Below are 18,810 nucleotides of genomic sequence, written 5' to 3' on the forward strand. Positions count from 1 at the left end.
CACTTGTTTGTGTGAGCTTGCTTTGTGCAATTTGATGACCATGTTTTCTGTGTTACAACAGTGACTATGTTCAACAATACTTTATTAGCTGTCTTTTGACAAACGGAAACTACCAATGTGGATTTCTTAGGAGTTAAGTCTGACAACATGTTAAGAAAATGTGAAAATCTGGCTCACGAAATATCATTACTTAATGAGGAATAAGCAAGAAAACGTTTTTGTTCATGGGATATGGGCACTGCTGGCAAGGTCAGAATTTTTTAATCATCTTGATAAAAACCAAAAGAACTGTGGATGCTATAAATCAGAAACAAAGACAGAAGAGAAACCAGAGGGTCACTAGACCCGAAACGATAACTAATTTCTCTTCACAGATGCTGCCAGAACTGCTGAGCTTTTCCAACAACTTCCATTTTTGTTTCTAATTATCTTGAGCTGCCATCTTCCTGAGCCACTACAGACCTTGTATAGGAAGGGGCTTCCAAGATTGTGACCCAATGACAGCTAACATCCAACTTGGAATGGTGCGAGAATTAAAGAAGAACTTGCAGGTGGTGTTCTCTCATGTTGGCTGTCTTTGTTCTTCTAGGTGGTGGATATTGTGGTTTTGGAAGATGTCATCAATGAAGCTTTGACAAGTTGATGTACTGTATCTTTTATCTGGGAAATGCTGTTGCCACTGTGCATCAGTAATGGTTTGAGTTTATGTTTAAGATAAGCAAAAATGGTGTCAGTTGCTTTATCTTGGATTTGGTTGATATTGTCTTCAATGGACAATTTACAAAGCTTTTTGACCAAATTATTAATGAATTACTAGGTTTATCATTTCAGATTGTCTTTTGAGTTTGTAACATCATAGTGAATACTGCAGTGCCTGAAAATGTACTCTGAATACAAGAGTACTAGAGAATTGCAAACGTTACACTTCTGTTAAAAAGAAGTTTGAAACCGTGTGCTATCGGCCAGTCAGTTTAAGCCCAGCAATGTGGGCCAGTCAACAACCTTGGAGTTGTTTTACAAAAGATAATTTGGGACAAAATTAATAGTCAATTGGTCAAATTTATTTTAATCAAGGGAAGGGAAAATGGTGTTCAATTAATTTGCTTTAATATTTGATAAAATCAGAGATAGCATTCATAACACTAATATATTTGACGTGGTACGCATGAAAATTAGCAAACTGTACTGTCTTTATGGGTGGACAAAATACAATTCAGATAGAGGGGCTGGGATAGTTCTTTAAGAGAAAGTTTAGCGATGTATTAGAAGTATTCAAAATTATGAGGGATCTGTACAGAGTGGACAAGGAGAAACGAATGTCTTTGGCACAAAGAGCCTGAACCAGAAGACACCAATTTTAGGTGAATGCCAAAATAAGCATGGTGTAACTTTGCCACTACAACGTACAACGTCCACTGCCTGGGAGTCGTGGAGGCAGATTCGATCAAGACCTTCAAAATAAATTTTCTGGAGCAAAAAAAACTGCAATTGCTGCGGGGACAAGCAAGGGAGTGAGAATGTGATTAGCTCTTGCAGACACGACAGTGACACGATATGCCGAATGGCCTCACGCAATGAGACATCAGTGTCGGGGGTTGGGAGATCGCAATCGTGATCTTATATTAGCGACTCTGAGGATTTAAAAGCCATCACGAACGCATGAACCTCTTCAGCGTAAACTAACACTAAGCCCATCCTTTCTCAGTTCCCAGCGGGGGGCTGCATTCCTGAGGAAGAGGGGCCCATCATGGCGCTGTCACTCCTCACAGGCCATCGATCAAGATTCACTAGGCCCATAAACTCAGCCATTTACACTCACTTGCTTGATAATTTTAATAACTCTTGCTCTGCCGCACCCACTACAATGTGATTTCCATTAAATCCAATGCAGAAAGCAATATTTAAATACAATGGGGTGTACGCGGGAGTAAACAAGCCTTATGAAAGATCGAGATGTTTTTACAGTGAATTAAAGCGCCAATACCAATATGAGCTGTTGCTGTTGACGCGGCTACAATTCTTACTCTTTTCAGATGAATTTTTAAATTGGTTAAATTAGGTGCGAAGGCTGTTAAATTGTAACAAAATGTCTGATTCGACTGGATTCGGTCTGTTGCCATCACGGAGACCCGCTGGGGCTGGCCTTGAGAGGCGGTTCCCCATTGACGGGCAGAGATGGTCATTGGCTGTCGCCGTTTCCATTTGGCTAAAGGCAGCGTTGTCAATCAAGGCGATTCATACCTTTGATTGGCTTTTGTCGCCGTTGTCATCGTCCTCGATGCCCTTCCCCTACCGTTCGCTCCTTGCACAGTTTTTTTCACCCAAAACTCGGCGGCGGCTCGTTGCTTATCATGGCGGCGGTGACGGAGGCTGTGGACAAGTCGGATCAAGAAAGCGAAACGGAGGAAGATGTGTATGAGGTGGAGAGGATAGTGGACATGAAGGTTTCTGAGGTGCGTGAAAGAGGCTGGACTGTGGGGAGGGGAAAGCGTTTCAGATTGGATTATGTTTTATTGAAGATGGAGTCAAGCGTTACGTGTTGGTGAAGCGGGGCCTGTGGCTCGGCTGTCTCCACCTGCCCAGAGCCGTCGATGCAGTGTATCACTTAAACCTGCAACTGGAGGAAACATTGTGGCAGAAGGCTACCTCTACGTACCGTTATGCCTCATTAATATTCGACCCCCGTTTTAACCAAAAGTTCCAAGCGAGATTGGTGACAAGTAGGCGTTAGTGTAATCAACAAAACGTGAAGATTAGTTCTACGGTAGTGGCATAAGTTAGCTGGGCAATTTTAGAAGTAATCTCCTGTTTTACACAGTCAACGTTTCTACGTGACCGTTTTCGGGCCATGCATTTCGGACAGTTAACAGCTAAAACTTGCATTAGTTAGATGAAATGTTGGGCACCGCGAAATTGCAGCATTCATTTTTTTAAAAAAAACGTCATATTGAAAAAATAGATTTTAGGATGGGGATTTTTTTTAAAAAGTGTGAATTCGTGAGAGAGAATTTCTGTGACATTTTGCCTGTCCCCCTCATCTTGTGCTCGACTCATTGGCGATCATCCTTCCTTCTGTACTACCCCATTTTTCCTCTCCTCGCATCATCGCCCCTTCCTCCACCCCGTCCTGTTTACCCCGTGATTCTGCATAAAGGAGTTGATGTCCATCGCCAATCATGGTTACTACCAGCATCTGGGGAAACTTCAATTTCTGCCAGCCTTTGGTTGTTTGGGGGAGCATCATCCTTAGATACTGACTAAATAGATTTGACAGAAATGCAAAACGAATACGCTATTTAGTACTTAAACATTAACGTTTTAAATAAATTATAATAATTGTTTATTAAAACTCCTTTTAATTTTTTTTGTCTGGTTTTATTTAGTTTTTGATTGGAAATCTAGTGCATGTTTTTACATGGTGCAAAATGTTTACTCTGTATTTAATGAGAAATATTTGTTCAAAATGATGGGCAATATTTTTCTGTGATGGTAAGGAAATATTTAAAAACTAAGTCACCAAATTGGAATGTTCAGTGTTTAATAACTTCACTGTTTTTGTTTACTTAGTCTAGTACTCCATCTGCTGGATGTTGCTTTGACTAAAACATGCATGGCTGCTATCAGGAACACATCAGGCCAGGCAGCATCAGAGGAGCAGAAAAATTGACGTTTTGGGTCGGACCCTTCTTCAGAAAAGGGTCCCAACCCAAAGTGTCAACTTTCTTGCTTGTCTGATGCTGCCTGACCTGCTGTGTTCTTCCTGGTCTAAACAATGTTATCTCTGACTCCAGCGTCGGCAGTTCTTATTATTTCTGGCTGCTACCAGGTGCAGCTTCACTTTTTATTTCAGGAGGAGTGCAGTTGAGCAATGTAGTGGGTAAATTGTGTCCATGTGCTCTTGTGCAAATAGTGTCTAAACTTCTCTTGTTTATTTATGCTCCTTTTTGGAGACGGGAGAAAAAGACCAGGAAGCGGCATGAAACAGGTTTCCTGTAGGGCACGTAGATTAGATGTATATTCAGGAATATGCTGTTTGTGATTTGTTACTAAATTTAAAAAAAATTCTTTTCAATTGGTATTGTTTTCGATGCATGACACTAACCTAGTCTTGACTAATTATTAGGTTTGATTCTTTTGTTTTTAAACAGAGCTTTAAAATAAGTTTGAGCACAATATGTTGAACAGGAGATTGGGAACTCTCTTCAGTGAGATGGAAATTTACAAATTCAATAAGGACAGAATCCTACATGTGGGAATGAAAAGTCGTCTTTTATTCCATCTTTTGAGACCTGTTGAAATTCAACCTTAATGCCTTTTGGGTATCAACAAGGAACTTATTGTACTATATCCAAGTGATCTTTATATAGTACATTTCTGTCTAGAGTCCGGTATTTCTGTTTCCTTTCTGTACCTTCTCAACTGTACCTGGTAACAAGTTGGCATGTACTTTTTGGGACTGATGTTTGATCCAAATTAGGGAAAATGGATCAAACAGTTTTTAAATTCATCAATGTGAGAAGACACAGTAGGAGTATACAATTGAGGGGAAAAGGAGTTAGATCAAATAAGAATCAGTTTTGATACAGCAGATTTGTGCTTTTTCTAAGCTACAGTAAATGATTTATGGTAAACCAATTAATGCTTGTCAATTAAAGCTTTGCTTTTTCTTGGGAATAATTTTGAAAGGTGGGGTTGTGCAAGAATTGGCTTGTAACTGCACCCAAACTACTTTTCTGTAGATGTAGTTAAGAAAAGCATATCTGAGTAAAGATTGGATATGCTTTTGGAGAGGTTTGTTCTTGTTAGTAATTCGTTTTTTTTCCCCCCAGTATCATACATTCATACAATATGGATATAGATCCTTTGGTCCAACTCCCAGGCCACACAGACCATGTTCCCAAAGTAAACTAGTCCCACCTGCCTGTGCTTGGCCCATATACCTCCAATCCTTCCCTATTCATGTACTTATCCAAATGTCATTTAAACATTGCAACTGTACCTGCCGTGCCACTTCCTCTAGCGGTTCATTTCACACACCAACCACTTTGTTTTTTAAAAAAAGTTGTTTCTCATGTCCTTTTTAAATCTTTGTCCTCTTGCCTTAAAAATATGACTGCTAGTTTTGAACGCCAGCACCTGAGGGAAAATACCTTTACTGTTCGCCTTATGTATGCCCCTTGTGATTTTTATCAATCTCTGAGGTCACCCTTGACCTCTTATGCTTTAGTGAAAGAAGTCCCAGCCTATCCAGCCTCTCCTTTATAACTCAAACCCTCCATTCGCAGCCACATCCTGGTAAATGCTTTCTAAAACACGCTCCAATTTAACAATACCCTTCCCTATAACAGAGAGACCAGAACTGGGCACTGTACTCCAGAAGAGACCTCACCATTGGCCTGTACAAGCTAAACATGATGTCTTTGCTCATACGATGGAGCATAGGAGCTATGAAGGCAAGTGTGTTAAATGCCATGTTAATTGCCCTATCTACCTGTAATGCAAATTTAAAAGAATTATGTATCTGAATCCCTTGTTCTCTCTGTCCTGTGACACTCCCCATGGCCCTGATGTTAAACAAGTCTGGCCCTTGTTTCTTTTACCAAAAGGCAATGCCACTATTTAGATGCCATCTGCCAGTGTTCAGCCCACTGACCTAATTGATCAAGATCTTCTGTAATCTTAGATAAGCTTCTTTACTTTTCACTATAGCACCAATTTTGCTGTAATCCACAAACTTATTAACCATGCCTTCTATATTCTCGTCCAAATCATTTATATAAAAGACAAACAAAAGTGGACCCAGTACTGATGCCTGTGAAACACCGGTGGTTCCAGTCCAAAAAGCCATCATCCACTGTCTCCTACCATTAAGTCAATTTTGTTTCCAAATAGCAAACGCACCCTGAATTCCACGTGATCTAACTTTACTAATTAGTCTACCGCGTGGAACCTTATCAAAGGCTTTACTAATACCCAAGTAAACAGTAATCTACTGCTCTGTCCTCCTCAATCTCTTTGGTTACTTTCTCAAAAAATTCAATGAATTTCGAGAAACACAATTTATCTTGTACAAAACCATGCTGACTATCTTTAATCATTCCTTGCCTCTTCAGATGCATGTTAAATCCTATCTTTCTGAATGCTCTGCATCAACTTACCCATCACAGATGTCAGACTTGCATGCCTATAGTTCCGAGGCTTTTCCAAACAGCTTTTCTTAAATAAAGGCACAGCATTAGTCACCTTCCAGTTTTCCAGCACATCAACGATAATATGAATATTTCTGCTAGGGGCCCTGCAATTTCCTTCCTAATTTCCCATAATGTCCTGGGATCTACACAATCAAGTCCTGGAGGTTTATCCACCATTGTTTTCTAAGACCCCCAGCACTTCCTATTCTGTAATATAAACTGTTTTCAAAACATCTTAGTTATTTCCACGAATTCTCTGGCTTTCATTTCTTTCTCCATAGTAAAAGCTTTTTTTTAAATTCCAGTTATTTTATTGTTGTGGTTTTTTTGACAATCTTGCTTTTGTCAAAAGTTATCTTATGTATCAAATTTATTTCTTAAGTGGACTTTAAATGACAGATCACATTATTTGTGCCTGCGTGTATCTTGTAAGGATGTTGTCATTTTGGAATGTGACAAGTAATTGCCCTAATCCTTCTAATGAGTGAATCTCCTGTATGGTAGTATGTTACAGATGAGATAGTTTTTCTGCACGTCACAGATTAGCCCCAAGTTTCTCCTTAGTATGCCTCTTTTTTTTCTATAGAAAGAAGTAATCAGTAGTACACATTACTGTTCTTAGTGTAGCAAACATGCTGAGAAATTAGTTGTACAACATGTTGAGATCTGTTGTTCCTGAAGTGTTTGCCCAAAACAGTATGAAAACCTTCATGGGTTGTTCGCATCAAATCGAATAACTTTCAGAAACGCAAATTTGAGCAGATTGTAGTTTAATTCTGGCACATTGCAAGTATAACTTGAAATTCTCAAGATATCCATATAATGCTGTAAAATTCAACATTGTGGACTGGCTAGGAGTTGTACCTTTTATACAGGCAGTTTTTTCCATCTAGATTTGTGATTCATGTCAATATTTTGAAGACCAAGGAAACTCGCCTCTGTATCCTTTTCAATATTTGTGCCTTGATTAATTTCACAAATAAGGATAATTTTGGTTATTTCATAGTTGTTTTCGAAACCTTGTGAATAAGGTGATTGCCATATTTTTTAAAGTGATGGCCACACTTCAGAAATACTTAATTGGTTAGAAAGTGTTATTGCTGTAGAGGAGTGAACTGCAGTGGAATGTTCTGGAGCATGACGTTGGTGCGAGTACACAGCACAGAATTAAATCTTTCTGAACCATTGTGTGAATGATCTAACAGATTTCTGACCTTCGCCATTCATCAACTGCAGATATTGGACCTCTTCTCCATTTTAATCGGTTCCCATTACAAGGGTATAAATAATTCTGAATGACACTTTTCAGGGACAGTATCCATGCAGTTTAATTTTCCACAAAATGTAGCATCCAGAAACCTCGATAATAAAGTGTGAAGCTGGATGAACACAGCAGGCCAAGCAGTATCTCAGGAGCACAAAAGCTGACATTTCGGGCCTAGACCCTTCATCAGAGAGGGGGATGGGGTGAGGGTTCTGGAATAAATAGGGAGAGAGGGGGAGGTGGACCGAAGATGGAGAGAAAAGAAGGTAGGTGGGGAGGTAGGGAGGGGATAGGTCAGTCCAGGGAAGACGGACAGGTCAAGGAGGTGGGATGAGGTTAGTAGGTAGGAGATGGAGGTGCGGCTTGAGGTGGGAGGAAGGGATGGGTGAGAGGAAGAACAGTTTGGGGAGGCAGACACAGGCTGGGCCGGTTTTGGGATGCAGTGGGTGGAGGGGAAGAGCTGGGCTGGTTGTGTGGTGCAGTGGGGGGAGCGGACGAACTGGGCTGGTTTTGGGATGCGTTGGGGGAAGGGGAGATTTTGAAGCTTGTGAAGTCCACATTGATACCATTGGGCTGCAGGGTTCCCAAGCGGAATATGAGTTGCCGTTCCTGCAACCTTCGGGTGGCAACATTGTGGCACTGCAGGAGGCCCATGATGGACATGTCATCTAAAGAATGGGAGGGGGAGTTGTTTATTGCAAACCGAGCGGAGGTGTTCTGCAAAGCGGTCCCCAAGCCTCCGCTTGGTTTCCCCACTGTAGAGGAAGCCACACCGGCTACAGTGGATGCAGTATACCACATTGGCAGATGTGCAGGTGAACCTCTGCTTAATGTGGAAAGTCATCTTGGGGCCTGGGATAGGGGTGAGGGAGGTGGTGTGGGGGCAAGTGTAGCATTTCCTGCGGTTGCAGGGGAAGGTGCCGGGTGTGGTGGGGTTGGAGGGCAGTGTGGAGTGAACAAGGGAGTCACGGAGAGAGTGGTCTCTCCAGAAAGCAGACAAGGGTGGAGATGGAAAAATGTCTTGGGTGGTGGGTTCGGATTGTAGATGGCGGAAGTGTCAGAGGATGAGCGTTGTATCCGGAGGTTGGTGGGGTGGTGTGTGAGAACGAGGGGGATCCTCTTGGGGTGGTTGTGGCGGGGACAGGGTGTGAGGGATGTGTTGCGGGAGACGCGGTCAAGGGCGTTCTCGACCACTGTGGGGGGGAAGTTGCGGTCCTTGAAGAACTTGGACATCTGGGATGTGCGGGAGTGGAATGCCTCATCGTGGGAGCAGATGCTGCGGAGGCGGAGGAATTGGGAATAGGGATCTCCCTTCCCCCACCGCATCCCAAAACCAGCTCAGTTCGTCCCCTCCCCCCACTGCACCACACAACCAGCCCAGCTCTTCCCCTCCACCCACTGCATCCCAAAACCAGTCCAACCTGTCTCTGCCTCCCTAACCTGTTCTTCCTCCCACCCCAAGCCGCACCTCCATCTCCTACCTACTAACTCATCCCACCTCCTTGACCTGTCTGTCTTCCCTGGACTGACCTATCCCCTCCCCACCTATACTCTGCTCTCCACCTATCTTCTTTTCTGTCCAGCTTCGGTCCACCTCCCCCTCTCTCCCAATTTATTCCAGACCCCTCACCCCATCCCCCTCTCTGATGAAGGGTCTAGGCCCGAAACGTCAGCTTTTGTGCTCCTGAGATGCTGCTGGGCCTGCTGTGTTCATCCAGCTTCACACTTTATTGTCTTGGATTCGCCAGCATCTGCAGTTCCCATTATCACTGCATCCAGAAACCTATTGTTTTTGTAATTTCTTCCTTCATTTTAGATTTTGCATATTTTCTTGTTTTCATATTCTTAGGCTTTCTTGCATTTTATTTATTTTGTTACCTTTATTTTCTTATTCATTCTGTCTTTTTATGTACATTTTGTCGTAGTTGATTTCCTTGGGGTTTCAGGTTGAGGTGACTATTTACCATGGGTATACAAGGTTGTGATTAAGAATTACCATTCCTGAAGATTAGTAAAACTTTACTAAAGTGTACAGTGACACCTATTTGAGATGGGCAGTTATTAACTTGCGTATTCTAGATAAAACCTGAATCTTGAAACTACTGCCACTTTCAAATAATTTTGAATTATGGACAACTTTCATGCATTGGATAACAAGTTTGACAGCTGGACGAGCGCAGCAGGCCAGGCAGCATCAGAGGAGTAGGAAGGCTGACGTTTCGGGTCTGGACCTAAATTCAGAAATGGGATGTGTTGGGTTATTTTATAATTCAGAGCACCGGACACAGGTAACTTGCAAGGTGGTAACTGAAGAGAGGCATTCTGAGTAATGGCAGTTTTATTACTGCATTTTCATAGCAGAAGATGGGATGGCACGGTGGTCAGTGCTTAGCGCTGCTGCCTTACAGCGCTAGGGATCCTGGTTTGATTCCACATTCGAACAACTGTGTGGAGGTTGCATGTTCTTCTGTCTCTGGGAGGGTTTCTTCTGGGTGCTCCAGTTTCCTCCCACAGAGCAAAGATGTGTAGGTTATGTGGATTGACCATGCTAAATTATCCATAGTGTCCAGGAATATGTAGGTTGGGTTGATTGGCCATGGGGAATGCAGGTTTACATGGTCTGGATGTACTGCTGTTTGGAGGGTTGGTGTGGACTCCATGGCTTGCTTCCACACTTTGGGGATTCTGTGTTTCTGGGAGACACTTTGTTTCATTTTTATGGATTAAATGGATCATGAACCAATATTTCAAATGAAATGTTTATTGAAGAATTGCGTTCCTCAAACAAAACTGAACTCTGAAGCAGGGTCACTTGACCTGAAACATTAATTGTGTTTTCCACAGATGCTGCCAGACCTGCTGAATTTTACCAGCAATTTCTGGTTTTGCTGCTGAACTGACTGGTACTCATGAATATTTTCTGTAATCAAATGGCAGTGTTACTTACGTGGTATATGCAGCCCAAAAAAGAGGACATCAGATTGAAGAAATTGATATACAACAACTACATTTTAAACAAGAACTTGTTTACATAGCAGTGACTTGAGTTGAGATTTCCCACTGCAGTGCATCCCTGTCTCTCACTGTGACATCAGCTGTTGATATTACAAGATAGTAGATTGTGAAGTGTGGATGTTGGATTGCTGGAAATCGTGACTGTTGACATTCGGGAGTTGTTTTTAATGTAGGTTTGTCATGCAGTAAAGGAGCTAACGACTGGAGACATTAATGTTCAAAGCACGAGTTTGCTCACGGTGCGTTGCAACTACCAACATTTTTCTGCTGAGCAAGGTGCAACCTAGAATTGTGAGAGCACAGAAGCCAGTAACCTGTAAAGTTGAAGAACTAAATGAGGAGGAGGGTAATGGGAGAGAATGCCACATCACCACCATTTGTGCTTTTTTAGCATCTTTGTTTGTTTGTATTTGCATTTCTGATTATTAATGTTGGCAGTCTGCACATTTGTGTACACGATGTAGCAGACCTCAAGGCTGGAATATCTTTCCCTCATTCCCAAAAAAGTGGGAAACATGATTAATAGAAATTTTAGGTGAAATTCCAGCTCAAATTACTTAAATCCCATATGAGGGTTTGAGGTAGAGATGGACAAAGAATTAATGCAGATGATGAAAGCTGATCTTGGGATATGTAATTTAACAAGTATATTGTGTACACTAGTTTCATTTTGAAAACAAGGAAGCTACAAATAAAGGAGACCTGATGCAAATTCCTTGTTGTCTTCAATTTACAGGTTTTGTTGAACTTGGATGGGTGGCATCTGACTCAGTGATTAGCACTGCTGCCTCAACACTAGGGACCCGGGTTTGATCTTCACACAGCTGTCTGTGCGGAGTTTGCACATTCTCCCGGTGTCTGCATGAGTTTCTTCTAGGTGCTGTGATTTCCTCTCATAGTCCAAAAATGTGCAGGTTATGTGGATTGGCCATGCTAAATTGTCCTGTAGTGTGCAGGCTAAGTTGGCTAGCCAATGTAAATGTGGAGGTACAGGATAGGGTGGGGTGCTGGGCTTTGGTGGGATACCCATTTGGAGCGTCAGCGCAGACGGAGTCGGTCAAATGGCCTTTTTCCGCACTGTAGGGATTCTGTAGTTCTATGAATTGCAAGCAGATGTAGGATTGTCTAGAAATAGACCATTTGGTCTCCTCCCATACAAAATGTATCTTGTGTGTGCTTCTAACATTTTGATTTGTGCATTTATGTAATGCATTTTATAAAATTTAGTAATTAAAAATCTTAGAATCCTAGACTTATGATTTCAGTTGATTAGCTTTTATATAAAGATTTGTTTTAGGTTGGTATAATTTGATACTATTGAATATTTTCTGTATTTACTGTTTGGCAGTCTCTGGTTTGACTTTTCTTGCATAAACATGTCTTTTCTTTAACAGGGTCAAGTCTTGTACAGAGTTCATTGGAAAGGCTATTCTTCTGAAGATGATACTTGGGAACCAGAGGCTCACCTGGAGGACTGCACAGAAGTGTTGCAAGTGTTTAAACGAAAACTGACAGAAAAATCACCTGTAAATGAAAATCGGGTAAGACTTAAGCCGTTCTACCTTCTTGCACTCAGCTTCATCTGACTGCATTGCCATCCTATCTATTCCTTTTGTCCTTGAGTAAGTAACTATCTAGCTTCCTGCTAAATGTGTTAATAATCCATAGTTCTTGTTTCTATTCTAGTGGAATATGCATTCTCCCATCCTCCATGGAATCACGTGGAAAATATCAATTTTGAGAATCATGTCCTTATCTTTCACTGCCGCAGACAGTTTTTCCTTTGACCTCTAATTTACTTGATGCTATTTTGGATTATTCTCTTGGTTTTTTTTACAATTATAAAATACCTAGATTTTCTTTGAATCTACATGTTTTTTATGCTTCCTTTTGTGCACCTAAAATTTTACATTGATCCCTACATTTTCTATAATCCTTTAAACTTTTGTCAGGAAGAAGTTCTGGAATGTGTTAGAGCTATGTTACTCCAGAAAATTGTAGACGAACCGAATAGGATACAGTCTATTTTAGATCCAGTGTTATGCAGTCAGAAGGGCCGAATTATTAATTTTGCCAAAGAACCTTCAATGGTCATTGTATGGTACAATTTTCCGTTATGTTTGGAAAAAGGTGTTGTTCATTCTGAAACTAGCCTTAAATCTTAAGGGCAATTAAGAAGGTATGAGGGGGGTGAGGTTGACCCTGGTGATGAGCCTGAAGATTGGGGAAAATTTTAGAATTCAGCAAAGGAGGGCTAAGAAACTGATGAGAGACTAGAGGATATGAATGTAAGATTCCAGGGAAAAGAAAAACAGATAGGGACAGCTTTTACAATGTAAGAAGAAAGATTACTAAAGTCAAATGTGTTTCTATTACAGACAAAGGCAGGTGAATTTATAGTAGAAAATGAAGAAATGACAAAGCTAATTAAGGACTTTGCCTGTCTTCACAGAGGAGGACATGAGAAGTCTTCCTCAAATAATTTTGATCTAAGGTCCAGTGAGTGTGGAACTGAATACAGTTAGTATCACTTAAGAATAAATAGTATTGGAGCAATTAATGAGACTGAAAGTGGACACTTCACCGGGGCTCATTGACCCTGACCATAGCTTGTTAGGGGCCCTCTTGTGGTGCAGTGGTAGTGTCCCTACCCCTGGGCTGAGAGACTCTGGGTTCAAGTCTCACCTGCTCCAGAAGTGTGTGATAGCATCTCTGAACACATTGAGGTGAGTGTTCTTTGGAGCAAGTCTAAGGGATGTCCAGGATGCAACAATCCTCCACATGAATTATATGACACTGGCATTTGTTATTTCCATGACCAAGACAAGATATCAAACGCAGAAATTGCTGGAAAATCTCAGCAGGTTTTGCGGTATCTATGGAGAGAAAGCAGTGTTACTGTTTCTGGTCAAGTGACCCTTTCTCAGGTTTGATTGGAGCTAGGAAAGTGTCTGTTTATGTGCAGAAGATGGGGCCAGGTGGAGGGATAAGGAGTAAGCAGTTGGTGGGGATTGAGCCCAAAGAGAGAGAATAACAGTTGGATAGATAAAGGGGCTAATGATCTTGTGAATTTGGATGCTGGAGTGATGAGAGGCATTGAGGGTCAAGGTGGTGGAGATGGGTTAGACCAACAGTAATGCTTTACCAGCATTTCACACAATTTAGTCTACTGCATTCGTTGCTCACAATGTGGTCTTGTCTACATTGGGGAAATGAGGTGTTGACTGGGTGATTGCTTTGCAGAACACCTACATTCTGTCCACAAAATAGACCCTGAGCTTCCAGTTGCCTGTCACTTCAACACACCATCCTGTTCCCTGGCCAATATCTGTCTCAGGCTTGCTGAAGCGCTCCAGCAAAGCTTAATGCAAGCTGGAAGAAGAGAATGCCATTTTCTGTTTGGGGATCCTGCAGACTTCTAGACTCAATAGAGTTCAACAGCTATGGGGCTTGAGCTCTCCCATGCCCTTACTCCAACCCCCACTCATTAGGCCTTGTTATCACGTGGTGTGTTTTTGCACACAATCCAGCATTATCAACTAACAGGCCCAATTAATAGCTATTCACCCTTCTAGCTGGGTCGTTATTCACTCCTTTGTCTATTCACCTGTTCTTCTGTCTCCTTGTGCTCTATCTGCCCCTGTCATTTACTCCCCCCAATCTTCTGCATATAAATGGACGTTTTCCTAGCCATCATCAGTTCTGAGGAAGGTCACTTGACCCGAAACACTAATTCTGATTTCTCTCCACAGATGCTGCGAGATCTGCTGAGATTTTCCAGCAATTTCTATTTTTGTTTTTGATTTACACATCCACGATTCTTTAGCTTTTGTTCTATTTAGGGCAAGATATCATCTTTGAGATGCCAACGCTTTAGATCTAGGATACTTCCATACATCGTTTTATTAGTTTTTCTCAAGGAGCAACATGTCTGTTATAATGGGGCCACGCTGAGTGCCATTGTCATCAGGAAGGCTCCATGTGCTTTGACTTTTCACACCCTGTTTTTCCCAATGGGTCTGCATCAGTTATTAGAATCATGGTCAACAATGGATTTTTCTTTTTGGGATGGGAATCAAAGTTCAAGGTCAAAATAGAACAGTCTCTACACCTTTGGGGCCAAGGATTGGGACATAGCCTTGGTGATGCTGGCATGTTGCTTATGACTGTGCTGTGTGTAAAATAAGTTGTCTTTAATTTTGAATGCTTGGGAGTGTTCTGCCAAAGTACACGATCTGATTCTGAATGGTGTAAAGACCAACTTTTATTCCTTTTTACCAATAAACTAGAAATTGGTGCTGAATTGGTAAATGGAGCAGACAAGATTTTTACAACTTGAAGATCAAGTGGGATTGTACGCTTTGGCAACACATGATTGCCCCAAAAAGTAACAATGAGCTGGATACTTCGAGAAAGCATGGCACTACATATTGGTTGAGTAAAAGCTCCCTAATGACAGCCTTCAAACCAAAAGGACCTGACTGTGAAAAAGACAAATAAGCTGAGACTTTAGTTAAAAAAAAAACATAAGAAGTGAGAAGTAACTCTCCACCTTTTGAAACTTTAATCTACAGACGTTCTTTTCCTGTCTATATTTTCCAGTCCACATGATCTATGTCAGTCCTTTGTCTTAGTTATGCATGAATCTGTGTTTTGAGGTTTTAAAGAGAGACCGCTTAAGATGCACACTAAACTAGTGAGAGTTGTTAAGGAATAAGTTTGTCTACAATAAATACTGTCCTGTAAAAGAACCTGATGTGAATAAATTCTGTCTCAAACAGATTGATCATCTTGGTGGTTTAATTACAGCTTGTGGAATAGTGGGGCTTACTTATTGGCACACTGTTCCCAAATGAGTCACGACAATCGTGAAATCCACTCTGGCAAGAGAGTTGCTGTTAGCATTTCCTTTCCATTTTGTACATGTATTCTCAACACTTTCTTTCACTTGCAATTTTCCCATTGTGACTGGGGGCAGTCATGTCAGTTTGGGTCCATGAAAGCTCATGTGGTTTGGTTGCAGTTCTTCTATGTGTTCACTCTTGAGCTTGCCCATAAGTGTTCTTGCATTCCAGCTTGCAAGTTAGAAAGCATTTTTTTCCTTCGACTGCAAAGGTAGCAAACTAGCTTGGCATGGTTTCCAATCGGGAGAATGTGGGACAGCCTAGTTTTAGGGCACTATTTCTAATTTGGAAAAAGCTTGTACACTCATTGTTGTTGTCCAGAGGCACCTCCGATATCCAACTACTGCCACTCATCTTTCACTGTTTGCAGATTCCTGACATAGGAACTCTACTGTCAATCCTGAATAATCATGGGATCTTTTAGGGTGCCCTGGTACTAACTTGCATGTGACTTTGTTTAACATGCAAAACTTGGATGCTATCGCTGACTATCCTGACAGTGTGTTGATCAGATTTCGGTGATATGTCACACTTTGAAAGCAAGGACCTACTGGATGCTGCAGCCTTATCCAGATTCTAAGAAATAGGAGCAAGAATTGCCGAAGTGAGCTGTTCAGCCCACTGTACCCGCACTCAGACATTCAGTTAAGATGATGGGTTTGTTTCCCACCTGTCCCTCATTATGCTTAACTCCCATGTCGTTGGGAACCTGTCTAATTTGACTTTGAATCTATACAGTGACCCAGGTGCACCTGCACTCTGAAAAAATAATTCCGCAGGTGAGCCATCTTCTAAGAGAAGGAATTCTTCCTTTTGTGTCATCTTTTTAAACTTTTCCTCTTGGTTAGTTGCAAATAATGCTTTTCTTTTCATCGTTCAGCTACCACACTTCAATAAAGTGTGCTATCAGAATTATAAAGCTAATTACCAGTTTCTCTGAAAGCAGAATTTTATTATTTGTTACAAAATTAATAAGCTACCACATCAGACCTAAATATAAACTTAAAATGGTGAAGGTGTCAGGTGCAAACAGCCAGAATATTGGCTGTGCAGTTTAAAACTCCTTGAGAGCCATTGAGGTTTTAATCGTAAGATGCAGGAGCCGAAATAGATTATTCAGTCCTTGGTGTCTACTCTCATTCAATGAGATATTGTCTGATTTGATAATTCTTAATTTTTCTTGCTTTATCGCTATACCCTCGGTTCCCTAATTGATCAAAAACCTCTGCTGCAGCCTTGAATATAGTTAATGATGCATCCTTGGTAGCCCTCCTTATGGTAAGGAATTTCATAGATTGACTGAGCTGAAAGGAAAAGAAAATCCTAATTTCTATCATAAGTGGGCAACCACAAACTCTGAGAGTATGTTCTCTTGTTCTAGGCTATGCCTGAAGAGGAATCTTTTTGCATCCACTTTGTCAAGTCCCCTAAGAATCTTGTATCTTTCATTAAGGTTGCCTCTCACACTTCACAACTCCAATGAGCGTAAGCCGAACCTTCTCAATCAACCTTTATAAAATCCCTCCATTCCAGGAATTGACCTAGTGAATCTTCTCTGGACTGTCTTCAATGCAGTAAATCTCCCCTTGGATGAGGGGGCAAAATTGTTCACTCTATTCAAGATGTGGTCTAAATAGTGCTTTGTATAGTTGTTAGCAAAATGTCCCTATTATACTCAATTCCCTTCGAAATAAAGTCCAGCAGCCTATTTGTCTTCTCTGTTAACTTCTGAACTTAGATGCTAACTTCTTAGAATCTTCTTAAAGGAATCACTTTATGGAGTCTTTCTCCAATAAATCATTTTTGGATCTTGTGTTCTTCGTTCCAAAATGCATAACCTCTCACTTTCCAGCATTGTATTCCTTCTGCCAAACTTTTGCCCACTTTCTGAACATGTGTGTGTACCTGTAGACTGAGCATCCTCGCTACTTATCTCTCAACCTATTTTTGACATCTGGAAACTTTGTGATAGTGAATGTACTGTCGTTCAAGCAGTTAAAATATATTGTAAATAATTCTGGCCCCAGCATTGACCCTGTGGCATGGCACTGGTTCCAGGCTGCCATCCTAGCCTTTATCCCAATTCTCTATATACAAGAAAGCTGATGGAACGATCTAGAAGACTGGAGTATAAAGATCCCGAAGTTATGCTGCCTTATACAGAACCCTGGTTAGACCCTATCTGGAATACTGTGAGCAGATCTTGGCACCTTACCTTACAAAGGATATATTGGCCATGGAGGGAGTATGGCATATACGTTTATAGGAATGATATCTGGACTTAAGAAGTTAAGTCATGAGGAGAAATTAAGCAAATATGTTCTGTTTTCTCTAGAATTTAGAAGGTTAAGGGTCATCTGATGGAAGTCTGCAAAATATTAACAGAAAAAGACAGGATAGATAAAGTTAAACCATTTCCATTGGTTAGAGATTCTAGAACTAGGGACATTAATCTTAAAACTTAGGGGTGGACCATCAAGGAGCAATATTAAGAGGCATTACAGAGAAGGTGGTAGATGTTTGGAATCTCTTATAAATGGCAGAGGATGCGAAATAAATTAATTTTACATTTGAGATCGACGTTAAATTTTTGAGAGGCAAAAGTATTAATGGATATGGACCAAAGGCAGATATTTGGAGTTAAGCCACAGATCAGCCAAGATCTCATTGAATGGCAAAAAAGGCTTGAGGGGCTTCTCTTGTTCCTGCGTTCTATCAATCAGCCAATCCTTTATCCATAATAATGTAGTATCCACATCACCATGGGCCTTTTGTTTATTTGGTAACTTTGTTAGCAATACTTAATGGAAAAAAAAATCTATTGCCCAGCAGTGAATTTTAAGAAAATTGTGAAGGACTAGTTCCACCTGCCTGCGTGAGTGCAGTTCCTTGATGGCATTCAAGACAATGTAGCTCACTTAATGGGCACTCCACCTATCAGTTTGGTCATTCACTTGCTCCTCACCACTGACCCACCCAGCAGCATTGCATTAAGTCTTATAAATGATATACAGTAACTCACCAGAGCTCTTTACACATTACTTTCTAAACTTATGACCCTTTCCTAGAAAGAGCAGCAGATCCATGGGAACTTTACAACCTGCAACTTTTCCCAAGCTACTCACCATTCTAACTTAAAACTATATCACTGTGTCCTCGTTGTAGCTGGGTTAAAATTCTTTAATTATCTCCTTAACAGCATGGTGAGTATCCTACACCACATGCACTGTAGGTGTTTAAGGAGACAGTTCATACCACAGTCATAAGGACAGTTGGGAATGGGCAATAAATGTCAGCCAAATCAGCAATACCCCTAATCTGGGTAGTCAATAAGTGGCATAGCTACACAGTGATACATCTTGACTGGAAGAGTAATGGTGCTGGGAGATTAGCTAACAAGGAGAATAGTCAAGTGTTTCCTGTGACCACACATGAA

At 41.2% G+C, this 18,810-nt stretch overlaps 1 protein-coding gene across 1 annotated transcript in view; it reads left to right on the forward strand.

Annotated features, from left to right (window-relative positions):
- Positions 1-2,273: 2,273 nt before the first annotated feature.
- The window catches only part of mphosph8 (M-phase phosphoprotein 8), a 59,862-nt gene continuing 43,325 nt past the window's right edge, over positions 2,274-18,810 (forward strand). Inside the window, exons 1-2 of the mRNA XM_048533529.2 lie at positions 2,274-2,453; positions 11,865-12,011. Coding sequence (XP_048389486.1) covers positions 2,352-2,453; positions 11,865-12,011 — 249 coding nt within the window. The 5' untranslated portion in view covers positions 2,274-2,351. The remainder of the gene's footprint in view (positions 2,454-11,864; positions 12,012-18,810) is intronic.

Source organism: Stegostoma tigrinum, chromosome 6 (assembly GCF_030684315.1).
Source record: "Stegostoma tigrinum isolate sSteTig4 chromosome 6, sSteTig4.hap1, whole genome shotgun sequence".
NCBI classification, from domain to species: domain Eukaryota; kingdom Metazoa; phylum Chordata; class Chondrichthyes; order Orectolobiformes; family Stegostomatidae; genus Stegostoma; species Stegostoma tigrinum.